Raw genomic sequence first — 21,699 nt, forward strand, 5'->3', positions numbered from 1 at the left:
ACTCTAAAAGAAATCAGATATTGCTTATCCCATTGCCCACGAGTTTGTTTTCCCCAGACAAGATAAAGTCCAAATGCTAGGGACTGTGAGCTTCTCTAACGCATAGAAATATATACATACATACCAATATAGATACATAGACATACAGATACCCACAGACCCAAGCCAAACAAATAACCATCCAGTCTTCTACCTCCTCTAAGCCGCCTGTTTTCCAGCAATTCCTTTGCGCCATCATCTCACAAGCTACACTGACCATGGAAGACCTTTGCAAGCTTTTATAAAACATTTTTGCTTTTAAGCAGATGCTAAAAAAAGCCATCTTCCAGTTTGCAGAATTCCATTGTTGGTTTGTTTTTTTTTTTTTAAAAAAAGAACAGTTTTAAAATACATACCACTGCACCTCATGGTTCCTTAAGAGAGAAGTTTCTCCCTTTCAAAAGCCTCTAAATCAATAATCATACTTTCTATGTAACGTGGAACTCCTGCTCTCTGCTGGACACAACTTTGCAGACTTCAAAGGATACCATCAACTAACATAGCAGGAATCCAGCCCTGACTTTTCAATCAAAGCTGCAAAATTAAGACCTTCAGCCAAAATCTGAATTTAAAGGTTCAGGCCCAGATGCAGTTTTCAACTAAAATGATAACAGAGACCCACAGTCAGGCAGGTGCCACATGAGCAATCAGTTGATTTTACCAGTTGTTTCATGATTCTCCCTTCAACATAGACAAATAGCTACAGCTCATTCAAGACTTCACGGGTTATTTCTGCACACAGCAAGCATATTTGCGAGTTCCATGACTAATTCTTCAAAACACTTTCAATGAACACAACTACCTCCTCTGAGTAAAATTGATTTGCTTTGCACTTCATAGTAGATGGAAAACAACAACTGACTTAAACAAGAGCCTACTTCAAGCAAACTGATATTCAGATATTGTAAACACATGGGATGCTGGTGAATAGACACTGGAATCATACAAATGCAAAATGAGAGGCCTGCATTACTTACGGAAGAAGGAGATTTGATTGAAACAAGATAGATATACACACTATTATCATGTTGATGATGATCACAAGATAAATGGGAATTGAAGTGAAGTAACTGTCCTACACTGGTGACCCTGATGTGTTCCTATCAAGGATCTTCAATGTGGTCAGACAAGAGCACACATCCATCTAATTAAATGGACAAGCACAACTTCACTTTTGTTATGCTTATTCCTAACTTCTGCTCTCTCTTTCATCCCCTTTGACCATCCTTTCTTAGAACTTAGTATCCATATTCCATAGTGTTCCCATACAACTTTAGCTACCATTCCAAGAAAAGAGGTCAACATATACAAGATATGATTATGGATGAAGGAGAATCTAGTAAAGTCTCTACAAGCTTTAATTCAAATAAAGCCTCACAAAAATCTAGTGAAGCCAAGCACACCAAACGTCCTGGCTTCTATGGCTCTTTGAGGAAAGGACTGACTTTTTTTTTAAATAAAAAATTGCAGGGGAGTATGGACTCTGGCTCTTTAACTACAAAGTAACAAGCCACTTTTATATCTCCAAATCAGAAAAGCAACTGAAAGTCTGAATTACTCAATCCCACTAACGGCACTCTGAACAACCAGTTACTGCTCATGTTCTTTGCACATCGTACTTTTGTAATCGCTACCTCCCCTTCTGGCAATTTTGTACAAGTTTTATTTTCTGAAGTGGGGTATTGCCAGGGAGTTACTCTGTAAATATTATTTCTGGAAACGATAGATCACTTCTGCACATAGTGATTAAAAAATTCATAATTAACACCTCGTTACCTCCCCAGGTGTATATTGGCATGTCTACCTATAAGCAGAGCCAAAAAAATTCAGCTGCTAAGTCATTCAGCTTAGCACTGTTCTTTCAGTGAATGTCCTGCTAAATAAATACATTGAAGTAGTGGTAGCTACGAGTTTCCTAAACAAGCAATGGCTGAAAATGAAAATGTGTACCACATAAAACCAGCTATGGTGTATCAAAGGCTTATTCATTTTACCTGAATACATAGTTGATGTACTGTTGGTCCAGATCACTGGGAGAGGAGGGAAAGAAAAAAAAAAAAAAGTGTTCTTTTAGCAATGCAGTTCATTTGGTGTAAGAGTTCAGTACATTAAGTAGTATTATAACACTGTAATATTATATAATATTAATATTATATGTGACACAATATTATAATTGGGTAATGCTAACATTATATTATAATTATACAAATAATATCCATGATCTGTTATTATATTATCAGCATATTAATAAGCGTATTAATTTATGCATCATTTGCACATTATTTCTGTGGTTACTATGTCAGTGGGAGTCTCATTTAAAGTGAAGATAAAGTGAGACTGACTAGAATTTAGACCCTTTAAACATAAACAGAAAACGGTCTTCAAATAAATGAGCTTATCCATATCCTATACACACATGTATTATGTACATATATATGATATGCAGTGGCAACATATCCATCCCCAACCATAGAGACAACTGCAGATAAGAGACACTGTGCACACGTAATGCCACCTGCTTTCAAAACAACTATCGTCTGGCTGAAGTTGTAACACGCACACGGGATTAGTGCAAGGTTTCAAGGTTTTTAAGGTACTCAGCCATTCCAGTCCTGTGGCAAGTCACCAGCTGCTAAACACTTTTCAGACTGTGTCACAAAGGGAGATACTGACAGATTCAAACCATGCAGCTTTCAAGGGTAACACAAACTAACATTTCCTCTTAATGCCTGTGCCAATAATTAGGGGTTCTTTTTCCAGGACTGAGTCATCATCCTTTGATAATACACTGTTTAAAACTAATTCAGTGTTCACGTTAGAAATGTAACTATCAATAACCACATGCTATTGTTATCAACAATAAATAAGACTCCTCTTGCAAGAGAGGTCATTAATGATTAACCAAGAGTGGCTCAGCTCACGCTGGTAACACAGAGAACCCTACAGTTTACCTGACTGCTACACAGATGTCTCTCTAACCCTCTTTGAGAGCAATCTCTTTCTTTTTAGAAGAATATGAAAACACATTACCTTAAAGAGCTAGGTTTCCATAACTTGTGAAATACTTTGTAAGCCCCTGTAATTGAAAAGACATGTGTAATTGCCATAACATGCAATCATTCTGACAAACAGCAGCTTGTTTGGCAGTGGTACCAGCAGATGTGGAACCCCTCTGAATTACAGTTCAGCAACACGGCACAAAGGAAGCCTAAACCGTGAGTAAAATGAACCTTTCACTTCAAATTAATGGTTTTCAAAGTGTTACCATCAGAGTACTGTCGTGCTACGTGTTTTAGCCCTTCTGAAGAAGAGACCACTCCTAGCTTGTGGCAACTGCAAAGGAGCGTGTGTGTGCATACACATACCTGTAAATACCTACAGGAAAGTATCGCAGAATGGGTTCTTCAGCCCACCTCATTTTTTGGGTAACTTTTATGACGTGTTCATCTATGTACACCCCTACAGCTGTTGGCTCTGAGCCATCTTTCCTGTTTAGAGTTCTCTCAGCTCTAGGTTCTTAACATTCTTGACCTACCCACCTCTTGGTTAGCTCTCATTTCTATTCTGGGAAAAGCTTTAAGCACTCAAGGAAGGAACAACACAGCTTCAGGCTCTATTTTTTCAGACCTTTTCTTCAAGGCTTTGTTGGGTTTATTTTGATTTGCAAAGAAAACCAGAAGTTGAAAAGCAAATACGGTAGAACACTATATAATAGATGTCCTCAACTCTGCCTCTGTTAGCCAAGCTGAAGGGTAGAATACATCTCCTTTCTCCAATGCTCTGTCTTGATTAACTGTGTGATAAGTCAGTTCACCTGTTGGCCCTTTCTTGTAGCATCTTTATTCTGTGTTAGTTGATAGGAAATCTAATTACACAACCCCCCCAACAGTCATATCAACAACTTTGAAAAACAAGATAAATGGAAAGAAGCTATATCTTGAGCATAAACATTATGTTGGCACTTCCTACACATTTCAAGCACACAGAAGAGGTGTCTCCTGAAGACTCTCCAAGCAGCTTTCCACCTCCGTGGCCTAGCAGTGTTTTAAAAATGAGACCTCGTGGCTTTGAGAAAGCAGTAACATCACTCGTTACAGCAAACAAGTATTTGAAGTGAAAAATCCTTAGCTTTTTGTTTTATCTAAATGAGCAAACGTTTGTCATATAATATTTCCTAAAGGAAAAAAAAAATTCTATTTTTTCTTATTTGTATGTTAACAAGATTTTCCAATGGGATCTCGAGACCTCCCTAGACACAAACATATATAAATACATAACCTGTGCCCTGAAAATTTTACAGAATGAATACACAAAATAAAGAAGGAATCATCCCTAATTTGCAGACAAGACTTAACATAAGAATGAGTCACTCGCTAAGTCTATAGGACAGCTAAGAACCAAATACAACTCCCTTATTATCCAGCCTAATGCTCCAAAAGACCAAGTCTCCTAGTTAAAAATTACTACTCTGGTTTTCTTCAGTTTTTCTGGGTCTGACCGTTTCTAGCTTTCCAGGGACGAATTATGATTTATCCAAATCAATGTTTAGCTTGAAAAAGACAAAAAAACCCCAAACCCCTAACAGGTCATGCAACTCATTGTTAAAAATTTTTAAAAATGCATACTATTGCAGAAAAAAACCCAACATTTCAAAATCCTTCCTCTGGGAGCATATCCCATGATATTTTAGAATATTTTTGTCAGTTTTTAAATAAAATCAGTGTGTGCAATAAAGCTCCAACTACAAGTTATTGCTTGTTTTTTTTCATGTTTCTTCTCCCATCAGAAAGAAGTGTCTCTTAGTAGGCAAACATCAAAAACTCCTAGAAAAGCTTAGTGCTGACTAAAATTGTATGTACATTTTCTCATCCACTGTTAACTGACTGCAATATCTTAGTTTATTCTGTTGTTGTTTTCAATGTAAAAGCTATAAAAGGAACACACTTCCTTATCTTTACTGATCTTCTTCATTCTTTCCAAATGTTTCTTACATCAAGAACCTTAAATATCAGTAGCTTCATAATAACATGTTTGCTTCTCCAGCACATTTACTTTTCCTGATTCTTTTTCCAGAAGAAAATTACTTACCAACACAGATCAAGTGAATTAGAGCCCATAAATAACCGTTCGGATCAAACTGCAATAAAGAACATCTACATAAATAAATGCACATTCATGTAAACATACATATTGCTATTTCCCCGAAGACAGCGTCACAAAGCAAGAACAGCGAGTGGGAGCTATGCTACAATGAAAGAGAAGATGACTGAAGAAGACTAGGAAGACTACCTGGCATATGCCAGTTACCCAGGCTCTCAGCTAGTCTTGGCAAGGATAGCTCTATTTCTTTCAGATATGCATGCTATTTCAAAACATCTGAGAACATGGACTTCAATCTGCTTAGTCTTGTATTGGCAGTCAGGGAGGGGCAAAAGGATCAGAGGAACATCATGAAGGCTTTTGTCTTGTCTCCTTTCCACTCTCAGCCCCTGCAGCAGCTAAGCAGTCTCTCTCTCCCCAAGGCGCTCACTAACCACAGCGTATCCAAACGAGTGCTTTAAGGAGACATCTGCCTATGAGCAAGGTAGAGTCTCTTCACAACCAATGGGGAAAAAGAAACATTTTTGAGAGGAATTTTACCTGGTATATTTTAGCTGTCTGCTTTCAGGGGAGATGAATTATACACCAGAAGCTCCTGCTCTGCATCACGGACTATGAAGGGAGCTACCACAGGTGCAACACTTCTGATAGCTACAGTTCATCAGATGCATTCAGAGAAGTTCCTAGATTCATCCCACCTGACTTCAGATATTAACTAAAGTATCTAAAAAAAGGAAGCAGCCTTCCTAAGTCTTCAAAAGAGAAAAGCACCTCCAAGGAATAGATCTTTCCTGGACTGAGCTACTCTCTGGAGATACTTCCTTTCTTTCTCCAGTAGTGTGTACAAAGCTAATTTAGGAATCTCCTGAAAGTCCATGCAATTAACTCAAACATATATGATTCACTGAAGAGCTGCATGTCTGCACTGCTCAGAGGTTTTACCATGACGCAAACACATTAAAACCAGTAAGACTACAACACACCACTAGGCAACATTTACAATTCATTTGCAGGAATCCCACCCTAGCTTACAAGTAAAAGCTGCATCCCTCACATGCTAACAAGATGTCAAACATCAAGGTCTAACCAGAGCTGCTTTACAAAGCAGAGCTCACCTGTGTGTCACATAAAGGAAGGCACGCTGCTGCTACAAGGAGGAACAGCACACTGTGGAGAAGAGAAAAAACCCAAAGACCAAAAGCTCATAACCCGGATTTGTATTCTCAGCCAAGTATAGGCAGTTCCACACAATTTTACACTGACATTTCATTGCTTAATTTTTATTCCATATTTAAAAAGTAATTTCTGCTACCAAAATTAATTTTTACATCATGCATTCCTCGTAACCCATACACAACGTTGTACAAGAAGAGAAGCAGCACAAAACATCTCAGCAGCGATGAAAACAAGTTTTTTGGTAGGAAATATTATTCTTCACTTGCCATCTGGCTTCCTGAGGCTGCTTCAGAAAGCCAAAATCAACTAATTTCTAGCTGTGAATGGCTACCAAAAAGTTCTTTCATTAAGTTGAATAGCCTATTACAACGATTCCAGCATAGGTGACTCCATTCAGAGTTGTGGTGTAACTCCAGAACACAGCAGAGTGGGAGTGAGTGGTATTATGCTAGAAATGGCTTAAGGACAGCACAGATCTTCCCCTAGTTCACTGACTTGGACTAAATAAATTCTTAACCTGTGGCTGAGTCAGTATTTCTAAACGCTATGCTGAATACACTGATGTGGAATTTCTGTGCACTGTCACTATTAATAATAACAAACATTTGCTTTTGAAGCTTATTTTCCTGCTCTCTAGGGGCATAGGAAAAGACAGAATGAAGATGACAAAAAACCTGGTACCCTTGACAATAATCCAGTGGTGAAAACAAGGCCACAGTAAGTCAGATAATGGAAACGACAGGAAGAAATTAGGAAGATGGTGCCTCTAAGTACACTAAATAATAAACCCAACGTTATCCACTCTAAGTACAGCTAAAAGATTACAGAATGTGGAGGATAGCAAATATGTGTTCTTCAAGGAGATGGGGGGAAGAATGAAACTTTTAATACATGACTGCCTGACTTTTCTTTGTCCCTTTCTATCTCCTTTTTGAAGCCTAAACAACTAGGGCCAACAAGGGTTGGTAGGTTGTGGTTGCTTAATATGAATGATTCTAGCAGAACTGGATACCATTCACTTTTTCTTTCCTAGGAATGGCATTTTTAGCTATTTTCCATCATATTAATTATCTTTCTCTTACTGCTAAGATTACCCACTGGAACTTGAAGCCTGATTTCTATCTCCTTTCCAAAAACATACATACAAGCACTGCTTTGTTATTGAGGAAGACTGGACTTCTGGCTTTTTTCATCTTTATTAGAAGAAAAAAAAAAAAGGAGCTATTTAAGCAACTGATAAAAAACCCCAGAAAATACATTTTAAAAATATTCAATTACTCCTATGGCCTATGCTGCAATTTAGGCTCACCACCCATGGGAATATGCCTCACATTCTTCACTGTTTTGGTGTGCCATTATCTGAAGCAAATACAGAAGCTGAAGCCAAAACAAGTCTGAATCTGAATCTGAGCAGTTTTAAAAGCTTACCTACAGACTTTCAGATGAGAGATCTGCTGTAAAAAAGAAAGTATGATTAAAAAAATTAAAATTTAAAAATAAAAATTGTGAAATAGTGCTTTTTTCTTCCAAAACCAGGACAGTGATGACAGCTGATCTTACTGCACCAAACATATTAAAAATCCAGCTAGCAGCATTCAACAGCCCATTACATTTGAGAACTGCTTAGCAAATTTAAATTGAAAAAAAGAACCATGACTACAGATTAGCCTATTTCAACTTTTGATTTATATTTTCAGATTACTTACAGCGGGTAAACTTAAAACCAGACATAAACTTTATACCCAGACCTCAAACTTAACTTGAACTATACAAAAACTATGTATTGTATGTACTCCAATATTGAGTATTCTTAATCAGTAAGGTACTACCCCAGCCAAATCCGTCTCAGTCTAAACTCATGAAAGCTTCCCAATCCTTTGGTCCAAAATTATTCTCAGAAGCTTCCCAGCAAGACCTGGGTTTGCATTATCTTTGCCCATAGTGCTTTTGTTTTGTAAGAGAGGAGACATAAACATGTGAGCTAGAAGGAAAATATGAAACACTGACAGGGACACTGATCAGAGGACAATGCCACAAGGACACGCCATGGTACGCATTGCTATGTCCCTCGGGCATGACCTTAGTGACCTCTTCAGCTTGTTAGGAGTAGCAAACACAGGCCATTTATTTGTCGTCTATATAAACAACAGAGGTAATGAATGGAAGATCCCTTCTACAGCAAGCCAGGGGCCACTGTAGAAAGGACTTTGTGATGAATGATTTCCCGGTGTTACGTCACACAGCAGCTCTCTGGTCAATTAGAAAAGCATTTCATAGCCTAAAAAGAAAGATCCCCAATGTAGTTTGTGAGAAACAAACCCAGCTTTTACTAAAAGGAGCAGGAATTACTCTCCTGACTTGAATAGGTCTTGGGGTAGATTCTCAAGCATTCACAACAAATCCAAGAATGCACCATTTCTCCTGCGTTTCACGTGGCGATGCGATCAATCTATAATCATACAATACATCAAATACTAGATATGTCATACTGGTTAGATCTAAGGACCCAGTCCTCCTCCCTCTCAGCTCAAACAGTGAGATTCTTACGTGGGACATGAGAGAGAGGCAATATTAATTTTCAAAAGGAAAAACCAAGCAGGACCAAGCCAGTCTTAAAAATGCAGATTGAACTGTTGATACACATTTGCGGTGTTTCATCAACTAAAGGGGAAAAGAAGACATCAATATAGATACTTGGCAGCAGCAAAGCTCTCTCTGGGTCTCATTAATGACTAGCTATCACAGCGAGACTAGAAAAGCACACAGCACTAATGTCCATATTAAAAGAAATTAGGTGTCTTGTTATAGGGCAATTATATCACAGGAGGTACCTTGAACGTATCAATTAATAGATCAATTACCTCTTTCTGCACAAACTTCTGGAACCCACAGGTTATAACTTCTGCCGCGTTGTGCACGGTGAGGAACACCGGGATTGGCTGCCATTGGGAGAGAACAAAAACACCCAAATCAAAACAGAACAGTCACACACATAGGAAGGAGCACTCATCTTAGGGACAGCTGTCCCACATGTTTGTGGGTTTGGGTTTTGTTTTGTTTTTAAGCTGTAAACCCATGCCACAGCTCCTAAAAGGGACTTAGACCCATTCCAATCACTATCACACAACACAGGCATCTTTAAATGCAGACCCTGCTTGCTGCTTCTCCCACTTCCGAGTGCTCAGTCGGTTTGTTTGTACACAGCTACCTCGGTGAGATTTGCTCCAGGTTTCTGCCTCTACTTCTGCCTGTTCAAATATCTGCAGTCTCCATAGTAAACAGTTCTCATTAGTTTTCCCATCTCTGTCTACTGCAACTAAGAATACAATGTGACTCCTAGCAACAGAATTACGAGCAAGATGATTTTAGGTGATTGCTTTCAGTTACTGCTAGGAAGAGCTGCCTGAACTTAGGGTAGAAATGTAATACTTCATACACAAGTGATGTCGAAATTATACCCACTGAGGTATCTGGACACCATCCCAACATGAAATCATTAAGAAACAAACCCCGATGATAATAATAATAATAATGAATCAAACACCCATTCCCCCAGGCAAACCCAACCAGAATTAGTGGTTCATAATACTTCCTCCAAATCAGATCCATGGTCTCTCAGACTGTTGAAAGAGAGGCAATTCCCTGCTCCGATTAAGATAATCTAAAGACTAAGGCAGTTTTAGGAAGCAGTGTTTCCCCACTTTTGTATAGCGTTTAAATCACACGAGTAGAGAATGAGTAAATTTCTCAGTGATGTCCATACCTTTTAAGTATCGGGCAATATAAGCAGGAAATATCTCTTAAATTTGACTTTGTGTTCAGAAATCTCTATTTTCCGGATTTTTCTTTTCATTTCCATAAAGCTGGATAAGCATCGCTAATTAAACATTTTAAGTCATAACGACAAGTTGGGTGGATCCATAAACACAACAGTTACACCAAGGTGACTTTTAACACCTCTAAATTAGCAAGGAATGAAAATCACACAAACACCACTGGCATGAAGTTGTCAGCCTCAGCTTCACCGATTCTGAAAACCAATTCTCAACCCTGTTGCTGGACAACTGAGAACATAAAACCAGAAGTATCTAACATAAGCATCCCGAGCCTGACACAATAATAGGAAATACAAGAAATAATCATACACAAGGAAAGTTGACAGCAGAATTTACATTCTTCCTTTTGTAAAGCCAATTTACTGGGTTTTTCTTTCCTCCCCCCTGCTTTTGGCTCTTCCAAATGTGTTTCAGAGCCAACAATGGCTCCAGTTTGCCTAGCCCAGTTAACCTTCTCCATATGTCTATTGTCTTTGAAGTGAGTATTTCTTAAATTTGTGAGTGAGCTTAATGCTTACGAAAATAAAGGTTTACTGGTTGGGCAGGCAGGGTGAATAGACCCTGTACAAACCTCCCTTCGCAGCTCTGCATACTTTTGTTAATGCATCACAGTCCAGAGCAGCCCTCCTCCGGTTCCAGCCCTGAACTCCTGGGGAGGGCAGACTGCCTGCACCTCTAGGGAGAGGCACAAACAGAGATTAAAACTGTAGCCCTGCCAGTATACAGGGGTGTTTGAAAGAAGGCCTCCCTGGCTTTGATCAAAAAAGTGCACTAATTGCTGCTTTAGGAGTAAACCCACTTTTCAAACAGCCTGGTGAGGGGAGCCAATTCAGGTATGAGTTTGGGAGAGTCCATTTCACTTCTCACTGCACCATAAATTTGTTGTACGCAGTTACTGTAAGTAAAGCTCCTATGTAGGATTGAATTTAGCCCCAGTACAAGGCATTACATAATAGCTATGGCCTAAGACTACTTGTCCTTTTGTCTTTCCTCCTAAAATAGCCACAGAATTAGGCCTCTAAATCCCCACTTATGTACAACAAAAAGCCATTCAGAAATGGGAGATGTTCCTTAAGAAAGGTTTGGGATACAAATCAAAACCATTCACAGCCCCTCTGTCGCTCCAGTGCATCTCACTCTTAAATGACCAGAGCAGGGACAGGAGGGAAACAAGGTAGCTTGCAGGATGACTAGGAAGTAAGGCAAAATAGCAGAGAGGATGTGATTCGTACCTCCTCCACCGCCCAGGTGAGCAGACAGAAAAGATGCTGCTGCCAAGGCTTTATTGCTGTTTCCAGACAGACCTCTCCTTCGGGATCTCAGTTTACACCAGGGAAGCCCATTGGAACTTGCTTTGATGAGGAACCAAGAGGAAGTAAATGCAATCACCCCGAGACAGAGCTAATGGGGAGGTATGGGGATTCTTAGCACATGTCTGTGCTTTCCAAAGGTCACTGGGGTCCGAGATGAGGCCTCCAGCCTTGTTTGTGAGGACAGAGACCTCCTGTCCTTTGCTGCCCTACCCCTCCAGTGGGACGTTCAAGGGATCACTACAAGCAGATACTTGTCAAAAATTCCCTTTTGATCCTTCTTGGGGTTTAGGAGCTGGCAGAAGCGAGCAGGGTCTGGAATTAGATTAGGATGCATTGACAGAATGCAGAAAGGAACTAGTGCAGAATCTGGCCTTGCAGCCTGCATAACAGCAGTAAAACATTGCTGTTTTTTAAAAAAATCATGTCACCACCTTTTTTGGTTTTGTTTTTTGTTTTTTTAAGAAAGACTATCATTTAAGTAAAAAGCATTCAACTTTAATGAAAGCAGATTTGACATCCTCTAAACATTTGGTAGGCCATTGTGATTCAAATGGATCATAAAACTGCTTAATCTAACCCTTCCCATAATCTCTTTCCAACTTTCAATTTGTTTTTTCAAATCCTTAAAGCACCAAAAGCCTCCCACTGAAATGGTCTTCATCCTTTTCCTGGAAGGATTTCCCACAGATCCCACAGCCCCATTCCCCCTCTTGCAAAGTGACAGCCAGTAACTTCTTCAGCTTCTTCCCTACTTGCACAGTTCAGACCACTGAGGATCTATCCAACAAAACACTGAGTACTCTGGAGAGATGCTGAGTGCTTTGGACTGTCACGGAATTGCTTTTTGATACTGCTTTACACATCGTAGAATTGGACTGCTGCTCTAGCACCATTAGCAATGTATGTATTATTTAAACCCCTCCTTCCTTCCTTCCCCCTAAACCAGGAACAGCATTAAACACCCTGTATGAAGGGAATGTTCTTTGCTCGTAAAGTAGAGGTAATGAAGAACTGACTTCTACTTGTGCATTTCTTACCAATCTAGATAGTGCCCTAGAGCCAGCATAAATAATGCCAACAAACAGTACTGAAGCAGGAAGCCATGATAGGATTTCAGACCTGTGAAAACAATTAAAATCCTGTTACTTCACCACATTCTGTTTATATACAGTCAGCAACAGTTGCTTGCAAGGAATATAATACGTATATATAGACATATATTTCAAAGGTGTGCATATTAAATTCATTGCCTGATTGTTTAGTATTCCTCCCATGTAGTAAAGAAGTCTGAGACAGAAATTAATCACTCCATCTAATCCTAGATAGGAGCTATCTGCAGATATATTTTCTTTCTTTTACTCTGTCCCTGTCTCCTCTCCCTGCAAAATTGTTTGCTTCATAGCAATTACTCCTATTGGTTTTGAGGGAGAGAAATTTCAACTAATTCCCTTGATGCGCTGTAAAAGGAAGAAAAATTGACAAATGAAGGCATAAAATGGCATACTTGCACAGACAGCACACATTTTCACTATGTACAAATACACTTGCCCACCCACACATTCATTTCTCAGCCAGATTTACGAAGAGATTCTTCCTAAAGATCAAATTGCCTCTGTGGGAGCCTGTCTCTGGAGATTTCCTAATGATACTCTTTTGACTAAGCCAAACTCCTAGAGGCAGTTTGACAACTAATGGAGGAATGAAGTCATCACAGACTGATCTGATTTTTTTTTTCAGCTGTGATTATTGCAGTAGGGTCAGGTTTCAGTTCGGAGAAGGGGCTTCAGAATTTGCACTTTTCCTTTTTCGATCTTGGTACTTAAGGGGAAAATGGGATCAGGTAGGTGGTAAATTTCAGAGAGAATAAGGTAAGATTTTGAGCAAGGGAGGAAAGGAGTAGCAGTGATCTAAAGGCCTGATCCAAAGGCTTCCCACGACTGAGGACACTGCTACCCCCGTACACTCTTCCTGAGCTTTGACTTAAAGTCAAGAAAATGTTGGCGAATATTGCTCAAAAGGAAACCAAACTACTTGTAGTTCCTTAATTTGGTTTATACTTCCAACTAGCATGTAAGAGTTAAAATGTAATTATAGGTACCACTACACTACCACACTTCATGGAACACAAGAAAAATAGACCACTAAACAATGAAATTAAGAACAGTCTGAATGAAGATAAAACATGCAAACTCTAAGAAAAAAACCTAATCATCATGTTTCCTCTTTCTTTTTAATACAAAATTTTCTAAGACACTTGATCAAAAACTCCGGATAACAAAAATAGAGTAATCTTTAGATCCTTTCACTGGCATAAATATTCGCTCTGGTTTTTTGGGGTAGTAGTCACGATCATTTTTTTTAAAAACATTCTTCCTTTTAAGGTTATTGTCTTCAACTGGAATTTCACCAAGACCAGGATCTAAAACTGTCATACCTCATTACCAACGAATTCACATCAGACACCAACAAAAATATGTCCACCCTATTGGAACTGCAACAAATGAAGAAAGGGGGAGGGAAGAAAAGAGAGGAATCTGGGAAGATGAAAGGAACATGCGATGAAAACTGAATTTACATTTTGAACCTAACACTCTTTCATGTTCCCCACCACTAAATTCTAGGAATCCCAAATGTATCTTCATCTCCAATGCAATACTGCAAAGCGCAATGGAAAAGGACTTCAGATGCTTTTTCCATGATGTAAGGGTAGAATTTTATGCTGCCAAGTGGGAATGTCAGGACTGAAAAAGAATGCATGGATGTTTGATGTAACGTGTCAGCACCAACAATCTGTCTTGTATGTAAACCAATTAGCAGCTTCTTATGTTGGCAATACAGTGATGTACATGCAAAACAGGAAAGCTCAGTCACAAAAGAACTGATGAGCTTGTGGTTGTAAGGCTACATCCAAAGCCCACTAAAGTCAATGGGTAGCTTCCCCTAAACCACACTTTGGAGCTTTGGTTTAAGCAAGGCTCTGAGATGGTGCTTAGCTGTGGGGCAAATTCAGCACCAGAAGAAATGCCAACCAGAATACATAGGACTTACATGCGTACAAGGGTTAGTCAGAAGCTGGGCAGCAGATTGCAGCACTGGAAGCATTATGCAGATGCTACACATATTCCTCTGTGCTCCACTGAGCCCTTGTTTTGGATACAAGTTTTGCAGACAGTCACCCTTCACCTTTTAGAAGCAACGATGATGGTGACAGAGTCCCTTACAGCTGGGAGCACTGGGGGGAAGCAGATGAAAAGCAGGATGTCCACAAAACTTAAGAGAAATTACTCTAAGTAATACGGTGGTTTTTGGTCTTTACTGTGAAGCTAGTATTCCGGACTTTAGACAACGGGTGATGATCTCTCTGTAATAAAATAATTCTGCTGAGACACTTTGGGATAACCTGATCTGGCTCAGAAAGCATATGAGATCAGCCCACATGACAGAAATACCGAGATTTTACGGAAATAAACAGAGAGATGGGTAGCAGGTTATTATTTGAAGCATGACAAGACTGACGACTGGGCATGGTATTCTTAAGTATCCTATACATATACACACAAAAGATGTAAAAAGGGGGAGGAGGAGCTTGAAAGGAAGAGGTAGATGTAAGTTTTGAGACAGTATGTTTGTTGGGGAGTTTTTTGATTGGTTTGGTGGGGGAAGGGATTTGAGGGTTTTGTTTTATTTTGTTTCTAATACGGGAGATATATGCTACAAGCCCAGTTCAGCAAAGCATTGAAGCATGAGCCTAATTCTTCTGAAAAAAGATAGATTTAAACTCATGCTTAAGTAGTTGGCTGAACTATAGCCAAAACATGTCAATTAATTCTGGTCATTTCATTCAATCTGTTCTAGAGCTGGCATTCTGTATTAGCTAAATGAATGAAGAGATTTCTCAAAATGTACTTTAATCACTTTTCCTATAGTGTGCTGACATCTAGTGGCCTGAAGTCTCCATTGTCAAAACACAAACTAATTTTTCATCAAAACTTTTCTTAGATAAAAACATCCGCTTCAACAGCAGAAAATCGGTTTTGTCCAGTATTTTCTTTAATGTCTTCCAAGTTTTGAAAAAATGAAAATATCTTTTCCCAGAGGGGAAAAAAAGATTCAACTTCTTTAATTTCATGACTAAAGCAAAAGTAATCATCTAGTGATGAAAAGTTGAACTGAAAAGGACATTACTGACGGCTGTATTCTTTTGTCCTTTAGACCATTCTGTAAAGACAAAATCTGCATAAACAATATACATTTGATAATAATGTATGTACCGGTAACTGCCACTAAAGCAAGGTTTGGACCCTAATCCTGCCTCCATCAATATCAATGGCAGCTTTTACACCAATATCCTTGTTTTATCTACACTGCTGATAAAAGGTAGGAAGTTAAATTCTGTTTCCATTTACAACTTGACTTAAGTTTCCGTGGTAATGTAGTCACTTGCGTGGACATGAAAACAGAACTTAGCCTGGTTCTTCTGACATACATGAAGGATCTCATTCCAAATGAGGAGATTCAGTTTTGCAAGCCAACTGTGTGAATCCCAAACAGAAAATTTATCGGTTGTCACTTGCTAATACAGAAGTGCTGAAAAAATTTACATTAGAAGGGAACTCTGGCAGGCACCTAGTTCAATCTCCCCCCAACTTCAGAGTTAAGTCACACTACTCAGGTCATTGTCCAGCAAAGTTTTGAGTATCCCCAGAGATGGAGATTCAACAACTGCTGTGGGCATACAACTTCTAACATTTTGCAAAGTAAAAAAGATACTCCACCTTCCACACTGCAGAATGGATCCACTTGAGAAGACAGTATGCTGGATGACTCTTCTGAGTTGCTGTCACACTCAATTCAGGCAGATAATCTTTGTCTACAAAGCACCTTTTAATTTGGAGTTTGATTATTATATCAATCCTGTACTGCAATGGCGGCTCTTGCTGTGCGGCTGTAAATGCTAGAGTTAGGCAAGGGTGAATGATTCCCATTTATGGGACATACTTCTTGGAGAAAAAGGCAGATCACATTTGTGGACTTCACTGCACTGAGGTTTTGGGGAAGTGTGTGGCAATGCTCTCAACTGACATTACCAAGGTTTCTCTTATAATACTATAAAATAATCCAGGGAAGACATGTGGTCAGATGGTTGGATAAGTTATCCTTATAGTTTTCTCTAATGGCTATGCTTTTTTGATTGCTTTACCAAGGTGAAATTGAATCCACTTTATATTAATAATCAGTTGAAGTGCACGTCATTGAATATTCATTAGACTAAACCACAAGATCTCTCCTACACCTGTGAAGCAGAACACATACAAACACACACACGCTGACTTATATTTTAGCAAGTTAGTAACTTCCACAATCAACTTAACTATGTCATAATGCATTTATGTCATAACGTATTTAGCAGATATGGAAAATCCCACAGTACCTTGAAGACAAGTTTATCTCCACCCAGCCCAGCTTCCAGGACACATGAAGCAGAAGTCCACCCACTAACGTCTGCCACCTGAAATAGAAACAAAACAGCACCTCTGAATTGTTTGTCCTTTTTAACCACATGGAGCATGACCTTAGAATCCACAGAATTTCTCACAGGACACCCATGACTCTAGCTATCTACTGTTTTTCCAGGTTACCAGGGATGCCACTATTCCCCTTTGAATCTTTCATTTTTGTGGGCCTGCATTTCCTCCAAATTTTCTAATACTCTGGTTCTTCCATGTCCTGTTTCAAATGTTTTGTAAGTCACCATCTACCACAACTACCTTAGTCATGCTTCTGAATCCCCATTTTATCATCTCTTCCTACACAAGGTTTACAATAATAAAAGCGGTGTTACAGCCATGATGATCTGAAGATGCGAGGCAAGGTTTGTGACATGAATACCTTTTGATAGACAAACTGTTATTGTTAGAACAAATAAACATGATTTCAGGATTTGGAGATGTGCTTCAGCTGAAGTAATAAGCCCCAAGGATGGCATGTAGTCCTAGTAGTTTCAAACATTAGTTCTATGACTTGCCATGGTTACTCATGCTGGGCTTAGATTACAAACTCCCTCGAACTCAGACTGCTTTCCTCCCCGGCCTGCATCTTGTGTAGCAAGCACCAAGTGAAGTGTCATCAACAATAACATCATTATGCTGCATGAGCCTCTGGTTCACATCCTCTAGAGAAAACATCTTTACAGCCAGATAAGCTTGCATATAAACCACAGTACTGCGGTCTTCTCATAGAAAAGGTATATAACAATTACATACATTCTGCATTGACTTCTCTATCTAAGGGCTTATTCTACCATAAAGGCGTTCCTTAGTCTATAATGGAAATAGTATGTGAGGCCTTAGAAATGCTTGTGGGTAACTTAAAATTAGCAGTGTTTTTTTTTAAGGTTTAAAATAAATGATTAGCTTTCTTCTTCCTTAAGCTAGTCATTTTCAGAGATGTGTTTCAAGCTTCTTGGGTGAAAATCATTGAACATCTAGCATAGTTCAGAGATACTATAATACAGTGTTAAATCACATTAACATCTGTAACAGGTATAGAAGCAGTTTTATTTATTATTCACATTGATTGCAATGCATTTAAGTAATTATTTAAAATCTCTCTCACACATATGCAAATAAACAAATATTCACTCTATGCAGTATCACAACTGTAGTTGGACAGTGTCAGAGAAGAGCAAGTTCATTGTCTACATGGGTGTGATGAATATTCAGCGCTACTATCACAGCTCGCTTCACCTTTTTTAGATGAGGAGCATATGAGAGCTTAAAAGCCAGGTAACCCTGATGTTTGCTGCAGGCTTGACTGTGCTCTATTCCAAGCCAGTGATGAATTCCCACCAACTTCACTGTGAAGAATTTCCTCTTGTCTCAGGTTTTAAGGACAGAAGTTGAAGTTAGTAACAATTCCAGATGCTTAGCACTATGCAGTACAGTCTTAGGTTATACAGGCAACAAAACCAACAACAACAAACAATAACAGCGTGAACTGAGAATAACACTCTTTTCCTCCTTTGCTCATCTAAATGAAAGTGCATCTGAGCCACTTAATAATTTTCTAGGAAAGGTAACCTTTAAAAGCCAGAACTTACGGAAAAATATTAAGATGCTGAGATGTATTTCCAAATAATAGAAAAAAAAAAATAACTGTGGTAACATAGATACCGTAACTCAGTTGTTTGCCCTTGAAATACGCCTTTTTACTGTTGATTTACCACACTTGTATTTCACATACATTACTCAAAACTCTGTCCCCATCTGATAAAAGCCTTGTCCAAAAGACAGTTTCTGTGTTTGTATCAGAACTGAAGAAAGCATTTGTTGCTTATTTAATAGAGCTGAGTATACTCAAAGCAAACAGAGATTCCCAAGGCAATTATTCCTATAGTTGATTGCAGTCTTGGGGCTGCACGTCAGGCAAAAACATAAGCCATGCTAAGCAGCAGTAAAGGAATTAAAGATAGCCAGTGTCTGCAGACTTTACCGTTACCTCAAAAGAACAAGTGGGGGAAGTCTTGGCTTTAAGGGGCCAGATTTTCACTAAATGTCTCACAAATTATTAACAGCACTGATGTTATATATGGATATTTGATAAAACATTAAACTTCTAATTACAATAATTAAGATATGATAGTGATTGTGATGCAGAGTTACAACAAAGGCTAAGCATGAAAATAAGCAACATGGTATTTGTCTATGCCTAAACATGGGTTTAAGGTTGGTTTTCATTAGGATAGCAGAAGAATACACCACTACCACACATTATCCATGAGTGCCATTTCCAAAGAAGACGGGTTGTACTATAACTGCTACTTTTCTATGCTGAAGCATAAGACTTTCAGAAAAATGAGAAATGATGGAGTCTACAAATCTTAATTGCATCACCATCATGTTGTTCAAAAATTAACCAAGACACGTTAATGAATGCTTTAGTAAGGCTTCATGAAGTAAGTTTTCTAGACAGCAAAAGCCAGTAATGACAAGAGGTACTATCATTAGCTTCAGCATAGAACAGCAAGACATTTACTGATTAAAGTCATTTTTCAAACAACTGTATTCTTAAAACAGTACTTACCCTTGAAAAAGGGTAGGGTAGGTAAATTTCAGGACAGACAGGACATACTGGAAAACAAATACCAAATTAATGGACATCAAACACCTACAGCATTGTAACATTAACAAACAATCACGAGAGCAACAAAACACAAAAAGTTTCTATCAAAATAAAGAAAAACAAAAAAAAAACAAAAGAAAGTTTTCAGTAATTTCTCTTCCCACGCTAGAACTGCTGGACACTGCCCCAGTCACTGTGGAAGGTAGCAGACACTAAAGTACATGAGGTATGGAGTAGACACACTGAACGATGGAGAGAAGGCTACCTTCTGAATTGCTCTTTCACTTTCTGAGCACACTCCACGCATCACATTGAACAGGAGAAGGATTAACAGGAACGAAAAGACATAAGCGCTTGTCAGTTAAAACTGTATCATATGAAAGAGGCAATCTTTAGCAGAATCCAAACCAATAATATTAACACAATTGTCTCCTGAAGATTAATTCATCTTACAGATCTAACACTCTCTGTTCATACACCATTTTGCGTAAAATATTAAGCCATCCATAAAGCCCTTTGGAGATGTAATATATGGGGGGAAAAAGCAAAGCCTCTGTGTTGTTGCTTTAGTAACGCTTTGTCAGGGTCTGTGCGCATGGATGCTAGTGTCTTTTCCCACTATAGATGTATATATGCAAATATGAGGCAGAAATATTTCGATGTGTACATCAGGATCTAACAAGTACCCATAATGAAGTATATAAATACTATTTCTGCAAAGGAGAAGAATGACCGAAGCTTCCTCCGAGGAAAGGAAAGGTACCTGCTGTTCCTTCCAGGAGCCAGCAGAAGTTGTCAATGGCAACAGGAGGAGCTGAAAGCTTTCAACAGAGAGGAAACTGTGCTGAGCACTTTGCAAGGTCCAGTTTTCAGGTGTGGCGCGTGTCACTAAGGAGCTGATATCATCACACAGGGACAAGGCATGTTGATTCACAACGGGTCATGTTATACATACACTTGTCTGAATTGCCACAAGGGTTTTAAATCAGGATGATACATCTGCATGTGCCTGTACCTCCATTTGCATTTACATACCACCTGCAACAACTGAAAGATCTATATCCCGGTTATTTTTCACTTTATTACACTAACACCTACATTCAGGTTTGAAAATGGAGGCCCTGTATCAAATTCCTTCCGACTTCCTCTCAAGTATAGTTAAGCCAAGCACTTTTCCCAAATGCATGATGCAATCTGGCAGCTCTTCCAGCCCCTTTCTGTTTAACTAACCACTGCTCCTAGCGGTCTGTCAAGCCAAGTGTATTATCTCTCCCAATGAACTTTGCTTCATGTCTGGACTTCAGCCTACTTCTGGGCATCCTTAATGTTTCTGAACAGAAACCAGCGGCCAATGCTGAGATTTCATTTTCACCTCCAAAACGCTGCTTTTCTCTTAACTCTCCCTCTGGAAAACCATACCCTAGTTCCTTCAGAAACGTATTTTCTTTCAGAAATCTGCACCAGAAACACAGACACACTCTCTAATAAATAGGACAGCAAGGAGTAGTTACTCTATCTCTTCCGCCCAGAGCAAACAAACTACTTCAAAGTATGTTTAAACTATACATTCTTATTCACAGCATGGCCATCTTCAGCCTACTTCTCCTTCTCTTTTAGACCTTTCAGCAATACTAACAGGCTGGTAAGTTGTGCAGTGGAAAAGAGATTTCATGTCCTTAATTTGCAGGTTAATTAAGCTGTCAAAGGGTTCGTGGAAGTTAATATCTGTTTCACTACTACTACTACAACGCTTCAAGTATTTTGGACTTTTTCGCCTGGATACTCAGTATTATTGCCCCAGTTAACAGATCTTGTTTTGTGGTTGCTAGATACCTGATAAAATACATTCAGCATCACCAATGCTTTCAAAGCAGTGCAATTTCTGGCTCTGTAACTTAACATTTCATTCACTTGAGTAAGACGATGTCACCCTTTTACCCCCCTAAAGACGCCAGCAGTGAAACCCCTGTGTCCTGCAAAGGCAAAGACGCCACAGGCTGAGAAAAAGCGAGAGGGGCAGAAGGCAGCAGCTCCTCAGCTACCACGGCACCCGGGGACGGGCGGCGGCGGGCCCTCGGGCTGAAATGCCAGGGGGTTTCCTACACCCGTGGGGC

At 39.2% G+C, this 21,699-nt stretch overlaps 1 protein-coding gene across 3 annotated transcripts in view; it reads right to left on the reverse strand.

Moving 5' to 3' along the window:
• TMEM241 (transmembrane protein 241) overlaps window positions 1–21,699 on the reverse strand; it is a 61,058-nt gene that overhangs the window by 35,833 nt on the left and 3,526 nt on the right. For 2 of the 3 annotated variants that reach the window (XM_035903021.1, XM_035903023.1), the window contains exons 2-9: window positions 19,547–19,593; window positions 16,896–16,973; window positions 9,177–9,254; window positions 7,744–7,769; window positions 6,255–6,306; window positions 5,128–5,176; window positions 3,070–3,115; window positions 2,034–2,069 (exon numbers count right to left, since the gene is read on the reverse strand). In XM_035903021.1, coding sequence (XP_035758914.1) covers window positions 2,034–2,069; window positions 3,070–3,115; window positions 5,128–5,176; window positions 6,255–6,306; window positions 7,744–7,769; window positions 9,177–9,254; window positions 16,896–16,973; window positions 19,547–19,593 — 412 coding nt within the window. The remainder of the gene's footprint in view (window positions 1–2,033; window positions 2,070–3,069; window positions 3,116–5,127; window positions 5,177–6,254; window positions 6,307–7,743; window positions 7,770–9,176; window positions 9,255–16,895; window positions 16,974–19,546; window positions 19,594–21,699) is intronic. The other variant, XM_035903022.1, reaches the window with a different exon arrangement.

Source organism: Egretta garzetta, unplaced genomic scaffold, assembly GCF_000687185.1.
Source record: "Egretta garzetta isolate BGI_Z169 unplaced genomic scaffold, ASM68718v1 scaffold229, whole genome shotgun sequence".
Lineage (NCBI taxonomy): Eukaryota > Metazoa > Chordata > Aves > Pelecaniformes > Ardeidae > Egretta > Egretta garzetta.